General features: G+C 33.8%; 1 protein-coding gene across 1 annotated transcript in view; it reads right to left on the reverse strand.

Annotated features, from left to right (window-relative positions):
* Nucleotides 1-15,557, reverse strand: part of LOC106055848 (transportin-3-like) — a 29,526-nt gene that overhangs the window by 12,798 nt on the left and 1,171 nt on the right. Inside the window, exons 2-17 of the mRNA XM_056033193.1 lie at nucleotides 12,926-13,015; nucleotides 12,765-12,806; nucleotides 12,218-12,289; nucleotides 11,320-11,393; nucleotides 11,085-11,142; nucleotides 9,611-9,712; nucleotides 8,521-8,667; nucleotides 7,809-7,883; nucleotides 6,701-6,801; nucleotides 5,732-5,807; nucleotides 4,375-4,437; nucleotides 4,080-4,226; nucleotides 3,864-3,971; nucleotides 3,455-3,549; nucleotides 2,153-2,292; nucleotides 468-659 (exon numbers count right to left, since the gene is read on the reverse strand). Of these exons, the coding sequence (XP_055889168.1) occupies nucleotides 468-659; nucleotides 2,153-2,292; nucleotides 3,455-3,549; nucleotides 3,864-3,971; nucleotides 4,080-4,226; nucleotides 4,375-4,437; nucleotides 5,732-5,807; nucleotides 6,701-6,801; nucleotides 7,809-7,883; nucleotides 8,521-8,667; nucleotides 9,611-9,712; nucleotides 11,085-11,142; nucleotides 11,320-11,393; nucleotides 12,218-12,289; nucleotides 12,765-12,806; nucleotides 12,926-13,015 (1,582 nt within the window). The remainder of the gene's footprint in view (nucleotides 1-467; nucleotides 660-2,152; nucleotides 2,293-3,454; nucleotides 3,550-3,863; nucleotides 3,972-4,079; nucleotides 4,227-4,374; nucleotides 4,438-5,731; nucleotides 5,808-6,700; nucleotides 6,802-7,808; nucleotides 7,884-8,520; nucleotides 8,668-9,610; nucleotides 9,713-11,084; nucleotides 11,143-11,319; nucleotides 11,394-12,217; nucleotides 12,290-12,764; nucleotides 12,807-12,925; nucleotides 13,016-15,557) is intronic.

Genomic DNA, 15,557 nt, shown 5'->3' on the forward strand with positions numbered 1-15,557 from the left:
GGGCAGATGATGTAAAGCTCATCGGTTTCTATGACTGATGGTTAACAAGGGTGTCATGTGACCAACACAACAACCAACTGCATTTACTTTCCCCAATTAACGTCAAGTACCCATTACAGTTGGGTTAACTCAGGGACCCTTAAAAAAAATTCAAAATTGCAAACTATTAGATTCGAACCCAAGACCCCCTAGGTTCAGAAGCCAAGTGCTTTGCCACCACATCACCCCCAATGCATAAAAAACTGTTAGTGGATAAAGTATGCTGTATTCTTAAGTTAATAAAATAGACTCATGGAAACTGCACCAAATTTTCCTATTTATTCAAATCAACTTTTCACCTGGGGAAAGATTTAAAAACAAAACTATAAGACTTACTATTTGATGCTCTGCGTTAATTCTAAAATAATAAAAGATTCAGCATGTTAAATATTATTTGTCTAAAGGGGAAAATGTTGATAGCCACTAACCTTTGAGTAGCCCAAGGGCAGCATCCGGGGACAAGTTAAATGACTCCATGGCTCTGACTATGTGCATTAAGCCGTCAAAATGATTGGTCATCTGATCCTTGCACTGCGTGCAGATGCTCTGGAGAGAGTTGGCTGCGATGGAAGCAAGCACCGGCTGCTGTAGGCCAGCCAGGAGATATTGCAGTATAACATCTGTGAAAAGGTGTAAACACACATTAGCATAGACCAAACACATTTTAATATATAAGTAACTACGGTTAAAAACTACATCCTTCAATTCACTGTTGCCCTAGTGTTTGTTTTTCTTTCAAATGTTAAATCCAAAGGAAAAATGTTAATTATCATTCAGCGCTTCCAAAACTTTTTACAAAGCTTATATCAGCACGTTATTTCTCCAACACCCGACCTAAGATCAAGCTGAAATTTTGCACAATTATTTCTTTTACCTGACAACACAAGAATCAATAAAAAAAATTTAACTAATTAGTTAATTAACTAATGGTAATTAATTATTTTGAATGGTATCTGGTGGTGGTAAGTGAACACAACATGAAAAATAAGACGTGACTATAGAAACAATAGATAGCTATACAATCTTCCATGTTTACAAGTTCTCCACTAGCAGAGTGGTTACCGTGTTGGCTTGAAAAACCTGAGCCATTAGTCCGACTTCAGGTCGTTCCACTTTTGAAAAAATTTTGTATAAATGCTTTTTTATTGTTAATCTAGATCTATTACAAATTTAATGACATAACTGATCCAAACTAATTGATACAACTAAATTATTTAAATTATTTTTTAATATTTTCTTGTTCCTTATTAGGACATTTCGCACATTCAGAGAATTTAGTGGAACACTTTGATTATTGTTTTGTTTTCTATTTACTTGAATAAGAAAATAATAAAATCATATTTTAAATTTATCATTATTTATTTTCAAGAATAAAACTACAAAAATATACTAAAATAAATTTCTGAAAAAAAATTAAGTTTAATGACTTTGATGGCATTATGCCTCTGAAGAGAATAACTTCTTGATATCAGGCACACTATTGCTAAACTGGAGTCTACTATCTGGTTTGCCGTCAAGCCTGTTGTAACATTATAACCCCACAATGTTCCTATCATTACACTTTATATTTTGATGTTCTGTACAAAACCACAATGGAAAAAAAATACTTTTGCTCAATTCTGAATGCATTTAGTCAAGTTCAAAGTTTTTGATTTTTCCATTCTCAAGAAAAAGTAATAAAATCAATTTTTATTTTATTTTCTTAGGAATAAATTCATTTTAGATCTACTGGTTAATTACTTCAAAAGTTCAACAAACCCCTATTCAGAACCGATTGGTATTAATTAACTGTAAGGTTTGATAAGGCAGCTAATCAGGCAGTTAATCCATGATAGTTTTTGGTTCTTTGGGTGTAGGTTTGTATGTTGTATGTCATATAGTGTCTCTGGGGTGACCTGCAAGGGACTGTCAACAAGCTTGTGCATCACAAACATCCCTTCTTTTGTTATTACTTGCTTTGATAAGCAAAAAAGTTATTGGCAGACAAAATTCTACACAAATTCCTCTTATTGCAAATCATTGAGCAATATTTCAAAACCAATTCTATGTCAATAGGTAGAAAAAACAAATGAGATGAGAATGCAACTGTGTATCCAATCAAAAGAAGTCTAACCTAAGAACTGCGCATGACTTTCTATCCATTCTGACAGCTCCCCCAACAACTGTATACTTGTGTATCTGACAGCCACATGGGTTGTCTCTGGTAGAGCGAGAATGGCTTCAACAACCTGAGGGACTATTTCATTCTCTTCCCTACAGATATAAAACAAATTTCAAAAGTTAACAAAATATAGATATAAAAAAAAATAATAATTACTTTTTTCAAATGGATGGCTGCATGGATGTGCAGTATGCGCACTGGTCTGTCGTTCAGTCGTCTCGATGCTGCTGGGTTTATGCCCTGCAGGAGGTTTGGGGTAGGATGTAGATTATCTTCAACTTTGAATGTTAACGTTTCATTGAAGACCCTCCACACCCCAGAATTCGAATGAAGTGAATACATTAACAATGACAAACTTGCATTAAGAATTATTTGTATGCTTAAACCTTCATTTCAAGGATCTGAATGAATAAATAAATTATGGCTTTTATATAGCGCTACTTTCATGCTTATAGCATGCTCAGAGCGCTTTGGTCCAACCTCATTTGTGGACCAGTGGGGGGGAGGGGGTATCTAGGAGAAGGCTTTCCATGCTGCCTTTAGGCGCTCAGTAAACACAACTCTGCCCGACCCGGGTGTCGAACCTCGCACCCCCTTCATAGGTAGCCAAGCCAAGTTCAAGCGCACTTGGCCTCTCGACCACGCTTCCCAATACTCTTAACTGAATTCTATTCAATCTAAGCCACAGTCTACACCACAGCAACCACAACATGGAATGCTGCATTGACAGTGCAGCAGAAGGATGCATGCACATCGAGGGATCAAGAAAAGATGGAAGAAGATCACTTGATCAGAAAGGAAGATTTCTCAAGTAAATAAAAATATCTACCCATTATCATTTAGCTTCATTTCTATTCAAGACTGTGTTGATTTTGTGGGATCTGTATACATCTTAAACTCAGGCATCAACGAAACCGTATATGAATTAAAAAGAAATATCACTTTAAGTCAACCAATTTTTAAAGTTTTTTTAAAATTTCAGACTGTATCCAAATGTAAGCTTCCAAAAATAGAATGAAGCTTAGATTCAACAGAATATGGTACATCATGTGATACTCAACAGTTGTTACAAGCAGCAATTTTTCCCACACAAATGTTGTAATAATGCACCCATCCTATGAAGCTGATGTGTGCCTATCAAGCCACTTCAGAGTCCTCAATCATTCTTTATTTGCTAACTCTTAAGACAATTATTATTATTCAAGCTTTTCATTTTTTTTTCCACGCAAAAAAAAATGTAGCAATCTCACTTACGGTAAAATGTTTTTAGCCACTGCAGACATAATAAACAAAGCAGCTTCTGACACGGCCCAGGATGGGTTCTTTGGGGATTTTAAACTTTCAAACATCTGGACAAGAAAAAAAGAAACATGATGTACTTCAGGATGATGCAATTATCCAGCTAAGTCTAAATATCAAAGGTTGTTCTTATATAGATAAGTTTAACTTGGCGTAATTCAGCTAAGTCTACATATTAAAGGTTGTTCTTATTATGTTTAACTTGGCGTATATTCAGCTAAAGTCTACATATTAAAGGTTGTTCTTAGATATATATATATATATAAGTTTAACTTGGTGTAATTCAGTTAAATCTACATATCAAAGGTTGTTCTTAAATATACAAGCTTAACTCAGAAATTTACATAATGTTTATAGGACTTACCTGTACAAAACAAGATGAAGAACCAGCAATAAAAACGACATCTTTAATTAGCTCTGACACTCGAACTCGAAAATCTCCGAAGTCGCCAGACTCATCTGGAATTCCTTCCTGAAAATAAAAACACATTACAAAAGTTGACATTCAACCTAGGACAAATAAAAAAAAAAAGGATACCAACTAGTTACAGGATCTAACATGAACTTTTGTAACTCTTACATGATCTTCATCCATGTGACAATGCTGGCACAGGGCTAGCACTAAATTCTGTATGTAAGGTTTGAAAAGATCTGTTATTTCTTGACTGTTTCTTTGATAGAGCTCTTCCGAAAGCCTGTACCAGAAATTAAAGGTAACTTCACTGACCTATGTGACATAAAAAAAAACAACACATTTTTAAAATGGCACAAGAAAGGCAGTTCTGTTATTAAGACAGCAAATAATCTAAGAATCAAATGTATCAATAAAAATAGTTGTTTGAATGTGTATCTTCTGCTTAAACTAGCAGACTTACTTCATACAGGTGGTGATTGACACACATCAGCAGAAGATCCAACAGCTGAAATGTACCTAGACCCTGAAAATAATTTGAACTAAGTTATTTCATTTCATTGTGTTCTTCTTTCCATAGCCCAGAATTCTAGGCCAGTAGAAACAAAATTTAATGCACATAAAACGTTTCATTAAAAAATATTTGGAAAAAATCCCAGAATTTTTATTACAAAATGAACATTACTTTTAAATCAAAATTTCTTTTATATCTGAAATCTTCTTTGCGCAATATTTTAAAATGATAAAACACGGGGTTCCATATATCGTTTACCAAAAAACATCTGACAGAACACAGGATAGTAACTGAATTCCAAAGATGTTGATGAGAAGGAATACAGCCAAAGCATATTGTGTTTCTTGATGAGATTTACAAAAAAATAAATTTCATCTCAAAAACGTTTTCTTCATCAGTGATATTATATTTGATGAATTTTGGTGATATTATATTTAATGAACTTCTTGAGACCTAATAAGACATCAATTAAAGTGCTTTTCTACTTAAGCTTCTAAATTATTGATTGATGTGGTTGGCTATTGGCTGTAGCTGTGGAGTTTCTTCTAATGGTTCTGTAACCTCATACAGATGAAATCATTTATAATAAGTGAGGTATAATAAATACAAATTTGAATTTTGGTGACATAAAAGAAGTAGGGTCGTTCTGAACTACTTTTTTTTCCAGCAGTGAGAAATAAATGGGCTTTAAGATCAGCAATAAAATTATGAGAATTAAAAACATTTATTCATAGATGGTTTAACTAGAGGGATGATTTTTTTTGCTGTTTAGACTTAAAGATTAATTAAATTTAAAAAAAAAAAGAGTGAAATTGTTTTTTTAAAAGGGGAGGGGGTCCTTCTTCTTCAAGCCAGCTTTATTGCTGCTGAGCTGTGAGCTCTTTTGCAGACTGTGCCAAGGAAAGTGTGCTGTTTTCTTCAGTTGTTCAGCACTGCTGTACAGGGTGTTGGTTATGTTGGGCTGTAGTGGAAGTAGGGTCTGCCTAAGGTGGATTAGGGAGGGGCGTTCAAAGAGGATATGGTTTATGGTTTCACAAGGGCGGGAGCAGTGTTTGCAAAGAGGGAGTTGTGTGGAGGGGGGTCAAGAACAATATTTTTTAAAATTCAAATTTTGAAGTTTACATATAATCATTAATTGTCAGATGTATGCTAATATTGATTCACAAGTTTATTAGTTCATTAACACACACACACAACAGGTAAAAAAAAAATTTAAGTCTTGGATCTTAGTGATTTAAAGTTGTAGACTTCTTCACTAATTAAGGTCATAATTACATTTGGACAGGTTTGAATGTAAACAACTCACCTGGTTTGGTGTAGCAAGAAGCATATGAAAGAGAGACTCACTCAGTTCAGTAAATATCCTACAGTAATTTAAACATCTGAAGAAACAAAACGTTATTACATGGCACAGATTCTAATGAAGAATTACTTGAACTATGTATGTAAAGTAGAAGTTCCTCTTTCAGACCTTACAATCTATGGGGCAGATCATGTAAAGGTCATTTGTTTCTGTGGCCTATGGTTAATGAGGGTGTCATGTGTCCAGCATAAAGAAAAACCGCCTTTGCTTTTCCCTAACTAATGTTAGGTACCCATTAGAACTGGGTGGACTCGAGGCGCCCAGATTCCAAAATTAAAAAATCCCAGTTTTTACCAGGATTCAAAACCAGGACCCCGCTTTGGAAGACAAACGCTTTTTCCAATCAGCCACCACCCCTCCATTACTATAACTACTTTTATAATTATTCTGTTCAAAGAATGCCACAAGGTCATCTCCCACAAGAGATTCTATATGGTGTTCTAATAGAAGGCAGGAGAGCCGCTGATCACCAAATTCTTAAGTATAGTGATATATGCAAACACGACATGAAGCTCTTTAAAATTGAAACTAACAATTTGGGAAAAAGTAGCGCTAGATAGATCCACATGGAGAGCAAACATAAAGGAAGGGTCCTGGATTGCAGATGGCTTACACACCACAAGTAAAAAGAAGGGTGAAAGCGCAACAGCGCCTGGTGATTACAGATGCCGAAACTGTTTAATCAAGGATTGACCTCTTCAGTCACATGAGAAGTTGCAAAGGGAGAAGATTGTCTCTCGAGATGTAAAATGCCACAGGCAGATACCACAAGCTTTGAAATTTTTAAAAGCATGTTACATCAATAGTTAAATTCTAAGAATAAATAAATTCTGGTTAGTTCACAGCTCAGTTTCTCATGTTATACACAATCGCAGCCACCAATTTCCTGAAAAAAAAAAAACAACAGCTTACTTGTCAGACTCTTCATCTTTATCAGCTTCGTGATATGCAGGTACTAGAGTCATGACACCCTGGAAAAGTCTCTGGGCTAGTTCATGATAACGCTCCAAATCCTGGAAGAAAAAAAAAGGAGAATAATCCTACTGTCTTTACAGACTCCCAATCTACTCTGCAAGCACTTAACAGCAGCACCTCAAACAGCCCAAGAGAGTTGACAACACTAATTGTGATAATCCACCTGTTGATATCAAAATTAAATATCAATATCACACTACGGTGGACCCCTTGACACATTGGCATCATGGGAAATGAAAAGGCAGATAAGCTATCAAAGGCAGGTTCATCTATGGAACAACCAGATAGATCTGTTAACTACCCCACCCTAAGGTCAATGTTAGTCAACAATCACAAAGAGGAGTGGCTCACCAATGGGCATCAGGAAACACAGGCAGAGCCATGTACAAAGAAATGACTATGCCTATTAAACTGGACAGTATTAACTTCCTTCCCCGCAAAGAACAATCTACAATTTTCCAACTAAGAACAGGACACACACCACTATTAAATTACCACCTGAACAAAATAAACTCCACACAACTACCCCTTTGCAGACACTGCACCCACCCCTTGAAATCGTAAACCATATCCTCTTTGAATGCCCCCTCCCACTTTTATTCCTTGGCACAGTCTGCAAAAGAGATCACAGTTCAGCAGCAATAAAGCTGGCTAGAAGAAGAATAATCCTACTGTTCACACAATGCATCACAAGACAAGCCCTCAGCTGGAACACACACCCCACTACATCCCCACAGGAAAGAGGAAGAGGGAAAATGGCCAAGAAATACATGATGCCGAGATTTGGACTCAAGATTCCAAGCAGATCGGCAAGATGAGGGGACAGTTGGAAAGACTGACCCAGAACCAAGATGTCTGGTGGAAGCTGGTTGGTGGCCTATGCCCCAGACAGGACCACAGACAGCGATGATGAAATGTACGCATAAAACATTGTATTCAATTTACAATATATGTATATGTTTAAAAAAAATGAAACTCAATCGTATCATCACTAAAGATGCATTTGCAAACTGAAAAAAAACAACAAAAAAAAAAAACAGTTTACCTCTGAACAGTACAATGCAGAACATACACAGTCAGTGGCTGCCTCATGGAGAAATGCTGGACAATTAACATTAGCCTGAAAGAAAAATAGTAAGACTTGTATTGAAGAACTAGGCTAGGGAAACAATTGTCAGTTACAGCATCATCTATCCTAAGACAATGAACACACCACAATTTGAAGTTCAACTAGATAAAACTGAAGTGATAGGTTCATCTGTCACAACTAGAAACAAATATCTACTAATTTTATTTTTTTTTAAATGTCATACATTATTATTAGTTTGTTCAATAAAAACAACTGTCTTCATCTAAATTTAAAAAAAAAAAAAGAATACTAGTCTTAATTCTATTTCCAGACTTCAAACCTGTAAGTAATTCTAATTCCATGCTTTAAATTTATTTATGTAATTCTAGTTCTAGACTTCAAACCTACATGTAATTCTAATTCCAGGCTTCACCTACAAGTAATTCTAATTCCACACTTGTTCCAGGCTTCACCTACATGTAATTCTAATTCCAGGCTTTAAACCTACATGTAATTCTAATTCAAGGCTTCAAACCTAAATGTAATTCTAATACCAGGCTTTAAACCTACAAGTTATTCTAATTCCAGACTTCAAACCTACATTTACTTATGATTCCAGGCTTCAAATCTACATGTACTTCCAATACCAGGCTTCAAACCTACAAGAACTGTCAAAATATCAACTCACCAAAGCTTGAAAGGGATAGTTCATTAGTTGTGTTGAGAGCAGGACTTGCTGAGGTATAGCGCCCACTGAGAACCAGCTCCCCATCACCTTGTAGGTCTTACTTCTGACTCTCTGGTCCCGCTCCTCGTCTCCACAGGCACTTGTATTCTGCTCAGAACAATTAATAACAACAATAATGCAGTTACAATAGAAAAAAATCATTCATTCGATTTGTCTAACCTGCTTAATGATTGAGGGTTCCTTGTTAACAAATAAAGTGGCATTTAATTCATTAAGATAATCAAATTTCTAGACGCTAATTCAATTTAAAAAAAAAAAAACAACAACTATTAAGCAACTGCTTTCTTTCCAGACTCACCACTTGAACATAGTGAAACAATTTTAAGTGAAATAGTAAAAGCACATTATCAAATGACATCACTTTTAAGGGAAGTTAATAACCATCTGGATAAGGCCAGTAGTGTTTTTGGACATTTGAAGAGAGAGTGTGGTGAAATAAATTGCTCAACCTTTCTATGTGCATTAGACATGAGTACTACACAGAAAGCAACTAAGACTTCTTGAATGCTTTCACCAAAGATGCCTGCATTCCATCATTGAAAAATGATTTGAAGACTACACTAAAAATAGAGATGTTCTTGCCAATGTCGACATGGATAGTTTAGATAGACTTCTTATAGTTCGACAGCCATGCTGGGCAGTGCATGTATCCGTATGCCAAAGGTGGTTCTTTTTCCCAAGGGATTATGATATGTTAAAATCAAGATGTAACCACTGAATTATCAAAGACATTATTATATTTCTATGTCTCAGTGTCAACCCTTCCCCTTTTCCAAGAGATTATGATAGCTTAAAATCAAGATGTAACCACTGAATTATCTAATAAGAATATAGATGAAAAAAAAATCATCATCATTCCAAATATATACATTTATTTTTGTGTTAAAGAACCTGGTTTATACTATCATGAATATTAAGTTTCTTACTTGTTCTAACACAATGACTAAAGGTTTCAGAGAGCTAAGGTAACGCCTGGACTCTTATAAATTATTTACAATTCACAAGAATTGGTTTAGACAATTTAACACACCACGTGAGTAAGAAGTTGTATGATGGTTGGGCTGGCTTCTATCAGCTCTTCTGTGACTTCCTTGCGTCTGTTAGCACCAAGACGGAGCGAGCGGCTGCTAATCTATTAAAAAAAAAAACAACATTATTTTTCAAGTTGTTGATATATCTTGATCTATACAAATTGTTACATTGCAAATTTTAATTTGCTTTACAGTTAGGATTTTCAGAGCTAGAAGAATGAAAAATAAGATCTTTTATTTTTCAGGGTCACAAATTACTTAGAAGACGGCGAAAAGAAAATCTAAATCGACCACCTGTGGACAATGGTTATGCTTGCCCTGGATGTGGCTAAATATGTAGGTCACAGCTGGGGCTGCGTAGCCATGGGAAATGCAGCATTCCTAACTAATCTTCAGACTCAAAGACAAGCCTTATTTTGTCCTCTTTTTTTCCCATATTCAGAGTTGCTAAAAACTTAACTTTAAGGCTGTGCTAAAATAGGTTTTATTACAGGACTAGATGTAATCTGCGTTGATTTGGCAGGTACCCAATAGCTGGTGACTTTGTATAGGCATAGTAACTAGCATTTCTGCCCCTTGAATATTTTTCGTTTAAATAAGCTAGTTTATACAGTATACTTTTTTTTTCTTTAAATTCCACACTTTTATTTTTAATTTAAATTTTATCAACATTTTTTTTTCAACATTTGAAATTTTTTTGCCAACAATAAATAAGCATCAAAATCATATGTTGACAATTTTGTAGGTGATCGATTGGGCCACTGATGATATGTTTCAAACGTACTTAAATTTTAAAGATTTGAGTTTGGCATGCAAAATGATGATAAAAGGGTATGAAACTACTTAGAAAGTTGAGAACATAAAATGTAAGCACTAGTTTATTGTTGGGTCTATATTATGTACATTTTTATCACCAGGCAGTCAGTCAACCAGCAGTGGAAATGACAAGAAAAGTTCTACTTTTTTACTATTAGAAAACCACCAGAGAACTAAAGCAGTTATTTTTTAATGTTTCAGCATTTCTTTTGAAGAATCTAGACCCATGTTTCATTTATTGAACAATGTTTGTAAGTTTTGAAAATTATTTTTTTTTTAAATTTGAAGAATTGATTGCAAAAGTTATTTGCTATGCAGAAATGAGACAAAGAGGTGTAAATGAATTTATTAACTAGTAGGCCACCAAGTGAAAAAAAAAATAAGCAAAATGTTTCATCAAGGAAAACGTTTGGGAAACACTGACCTACTTCCAATAAATGTTACAGTCTTTACGTTCAAATAATCATGAATTGTTAATCCAATTTTATTTTTTTAAAACTCATTTTAAAGAATTAAACATTGACAAAAGTCGATTCCTAGTTTTAAAACACAATCAAATAGTGCAGAGAAATAATCGAGTGCTTCAATTTTTATGTTGATTGCCATTTCAGACTTATATTTACATAGACAACAAAGTTCATCAGCAAAACGAATTACCTCTTCCGGCAAAACTGTAAGTACTTCCAATAAAAAACCCAGGTGGTCTTTGCTAAATCTGTTAGCAGGAGATGTGATAGATAGTTTTAACTACAACATAAACGTAACAACAGTGCATTTAAAAAAAAAACATAAAATTTTAACAAATAAATCATTTTCATTCAGGCTACATTTATTTACAAGACTAGACTAAGTTATAATGGAATACAACTAAAAAAAAAAAAACAACACAAACCTTTCAACAAAATCTAAAACAGCCGACTTCCATGTTGCCATTTGCAGTGCAAGGTCAGCCAGTGCTAATGACAGCTGAAACATTTGAAGAACCAGTTGATAAGCATCTTATAAATGAGAAGAAAAAAAAATAACAAAAGGTACAAGTAAAAATTGGAAAGCTGGCAAATCTGACATCTTGAGTGTCACATGTTCCATGCAAATCATAGCCTTGTTAGGGCCAACTTAGCACAGGGATGGATTATAATCTACTGCTACAGGAGAAGGATTCAGGATTTTAAGGCACATCATCAAAATTTAGGCACAACAGAAGAAGAAAAAGGATAATGGAGAAAGTCACAGAAACAGTTTTGATTTAAAAAATTTATTGCTGACCATGTCCTTCAAAACTGCATACTATATCAGAACAAGACAACTCTGACCCCAAAACCCTCCTATAGAACAAAAACTATATGGTTAACTGCCTGATCTGGAAACCACTGCGTGGTTCATATCATAAATAGGATTACAGATCTGAAACCTCAGACATGTAAAATGAAAATGAAGCAGAAATATATATATATATATATATATATATATCTTTAATGTATTTGATAAATACGCTGAGGTGGACAATTGTAGCCAAACTGAGTTTCCATTAGTTAGGACTATAGAAATTATCTTATATAAAGATCCTTTACATTACCAGCAATATGTGAATTTTTTTGTCAGAGCATTTCGGAACACAAATTTTCCACCTAGAACAGATTTGATTTTCAGTACTGCGGTCAGTATAGAAACTAGTAAAATGACAACGACTAGCCTTATTACTTTATTCTTTTTCAATTCAAGTAGTGTTAAAATGGTCTCAAATAACCCGCACAGAGAAGATTATTTACGGTCTAAAAACATCTCACTACCTGTGTCACTATAACTGGTGGTGTCCCTGGAGCTATTTTAGAAGCATGTTCAAGAAGTGAATCTCGTAGTGACTGAAAGAGACACACAAAATTAAAATATTCAACATTCTAGAAATGAGCACAAATAATGGGCAGTAATTCTATCGCTAATCCTAAAATTATTCTCAAAATGCACAAGAAGATTGAGCAAAAAAAAAAAAAAAAAAAAAGGCAAGTTATTAATTCAGCTTTTTTTTTTTAAGAATAGTATCAGATATTGTAAACAGTACAAAATTAAAATATATAATATACATGTTATTTTGTTTTTATTAGTTGTTGTTTTTTACAAAGTAGACTACTAGAAAGACGACAAAACTAATGATTAAATCTCACAAAACTTGATATTAACTTGAAATATGTCGAACATTATGGCAAGACCTGCCTCTTAAGCCTTTTTCAGCCATACTAATTGTTACGCTCTCAATAACTAAACCATTAAGATGACATGATAGATTTCATTTATCATATGATCGTTACACTCCACAAGAAAATAGAAATATCACCTCACCTGATGGGAGTCTGCTGGTAGTTCATGGAAGGCGTACTGAATCTAAAAGTGAAAAAAAAATAGGTTCACACTATAATTTGGGGGTCATGGAAATGTTCTGCCAGATTAAAATGATAAAGGGACATAAAAAAAAGAGAACTAATCTAAACAAATGTACCCACTTTTGTTCTCATGGTTTGTGCAGCGAAATAACAGGATTCCAAGCTTTGGTTTAAAGTGAGCAGCTGGTCAGCGACTTGCCAAGCAAACACCTGCACATGAAATAACAATGTCAAATGGTAGTTTTCTACAGCAGCGCATAAGTAAAAGTCAGACATTGGGAGGGCTAAGTATTGAAAAAGAAAAAAAAATTAAATATTTTAAATATATATTAAACATAAAGGTCTACAATACTGCACAATCTAATGCCTGGCTGTTGGATGTGCTTTAGGCCGTCTCCACAGTGCCCTACCAGAAGTCATTCAATGATGTCCTACAGACAAGGATGTTAAATTTAACAGTCAAATCAACAAAGACTAGCCTTGTCGTTATATTTTAATTTCCCTTTGTCCACAACTATTGACACTATTCACACTTTTGTTCAGTGTAGTTGATAATAAATTTAAAGTGTCATATATATATATATATATATATATATTCATATTTTGATAATCTCCAATCAAATGTGGAACTATAATGATTCTTTAAATGGCCTGTCTTAATTATTATGTACAGTGTTGTCTCATATTAATTAAATGAGTTAAGATGTATATATATATATATATATATATATATATATATATATATATATATATATATATATATGTGGTAGGTATGCCAAGCAAGGGTTTACTTCATCAGAAACATCTTTCACTATCAACAATATCGAGCGCCTTGTAAACCATATCAAACAAAATGTTTTAATTACGTAATTCTTTCATTTAAGGTATTTCCTGGTCAAGCAAGAGGTAAACAACCATACAATGTGCAAAAGAAAAGACTAATTGCCATATTACACACATCACATTGACAGTTCAAAATTTAGGTCAATGCTATACATTTAGCAATGACAGGGGAGAGCATGTATTATATACTTAATATCTATATAATCATAAATTATTTTTTGGGGTTAAGGGAAGTATTATGTAAAGAAAATTTTTTACATTTATACATAAAAAATGTGTTATTTGACAAAAATAATGTTTAACAAGCATGTATATTACAAATTGCTAGTTTGTTTTGTTGTCTTTTAGTCTATACTAAAAATTTACTGATTTATTTTTGCTTTGAACATTAAAGAAAATATTGGATAAAAATACACGAACATTCAAAAAGAAATTGTGTTTGATTTTGTAGAGTTTTCTAAAATTAAAGCTTTTAAATAAACCCTTTTAACTATAAATAGGTTTAATGGAAAGCAAGGAAAGTGTTATATATATAATATATGCTCTCCTTTTAATGCTGAAGCCAAATATAATAGGTTTCGCTTGGCTAATGCACCATGGGGCTAGCCTTAGTTTATTCTTAGTACACAGCCAATCATGAGTATGAGGTAAGAAAACAGGACGCTTTTCTTTCCAGTGCACGTTATCACCTAGTAGGAAAATGATCCATCATAGGAATACAAAACTAGATCTAAATGTGTTTAAAAAATTAGAAAAATGGATCGCATACACACATCATACTACCACAGTATTTCTATAACAATCATTAAAATAAAAACACATTGATATTAAGACTGTGAGGTGTTTGATATGGTATACAAAAGGGGGCTGTTTGATAAGGCATTTTATCTATATTCTATAGTCCTAGATCTAGATCTTATAGATTCTATACAGATCTAAATCTAGAATCTAGTCCAAATCTAGATCTAGTGTTGGTTGTGACAGAGTCGTAACAACTCGTGGCTGATCTATTCATAATCTATTCTAGAATATGACTATCAATATTATCATGAAGTGGTCAGATGAAGAAGTCTGAAGACACTAGATTCTAGATATCTTAAATCTAGATCTAAACTTCTGAAGTGACTGAAGTCTAGGTCTAGAATCTATATGTCTAGTATTAGTTATAATTATTAGCTTGTACATCTATATATATGGTAATTTTCATCTTCCGAACAAGTTAAGCGCTGAAGCCCCAATTTGTACGTTTGAAAGTTTATAGCTCCGTAATGGTTAGTCCTAGAAAAAAAATGGAAACATCTATAAACTCATCATCCATTTGTCAATAGATAAATAAAATTAAATAAAATAATATAAATATATATATATATATATATATATATATTTTACCCTACGCATAGTTACAATAAAATATGATGTTGAAGAGGGTCAGGTCAATGAGGTCCAGTGCTAAAATTAACTAACACTATTCCCCATTTTGTAACATATCGAACAGTCTCAGTACACTAACGAACACAGAGTTAATGTATTTAAAAATAATATTAAATTCAATTTTCTGTTTTTGATTATCAATTACTTTTTATACCAACTCAAGACCGACAGATTAGTGTCACTTTTAACACACTTAATTGCTAGCTTCTCTGCTAAACCCTCAACATCACGAAGGGCCATATACTGTGACCTACTAACTACTTAGATATAGTTGATGAAAAAAAAAATGTGTTACCCCACGCGTCTGGCCCGTTCAGTCCACTCAATGATTGTGACTTAATTTCGTACCTGATCGATCCATAATTGTCCCTCCCACTATTTTTTTTCTTCTGACACTGTGTTGGTACCTACCTTGGCTGGTTGATCAATAATTAGGGCTCCAAGGAAAGACAGAATATAAGAGAGGGAGAGCAGGATT

Source organism: Biomphalaria glabrata, chromosome 6 (assembly GCF_947242115.1).
Source record: "Biomphalaria glabrata chromosome 6, xgBioGlab47.1, whole genome shotgun sequence".
Taxonomy (NCBI): Eukaryota; Metazoa; Mollusca; class Gastropoda; family Planorbidae; genus Biomphalaria; species Biomphalaria glabrata.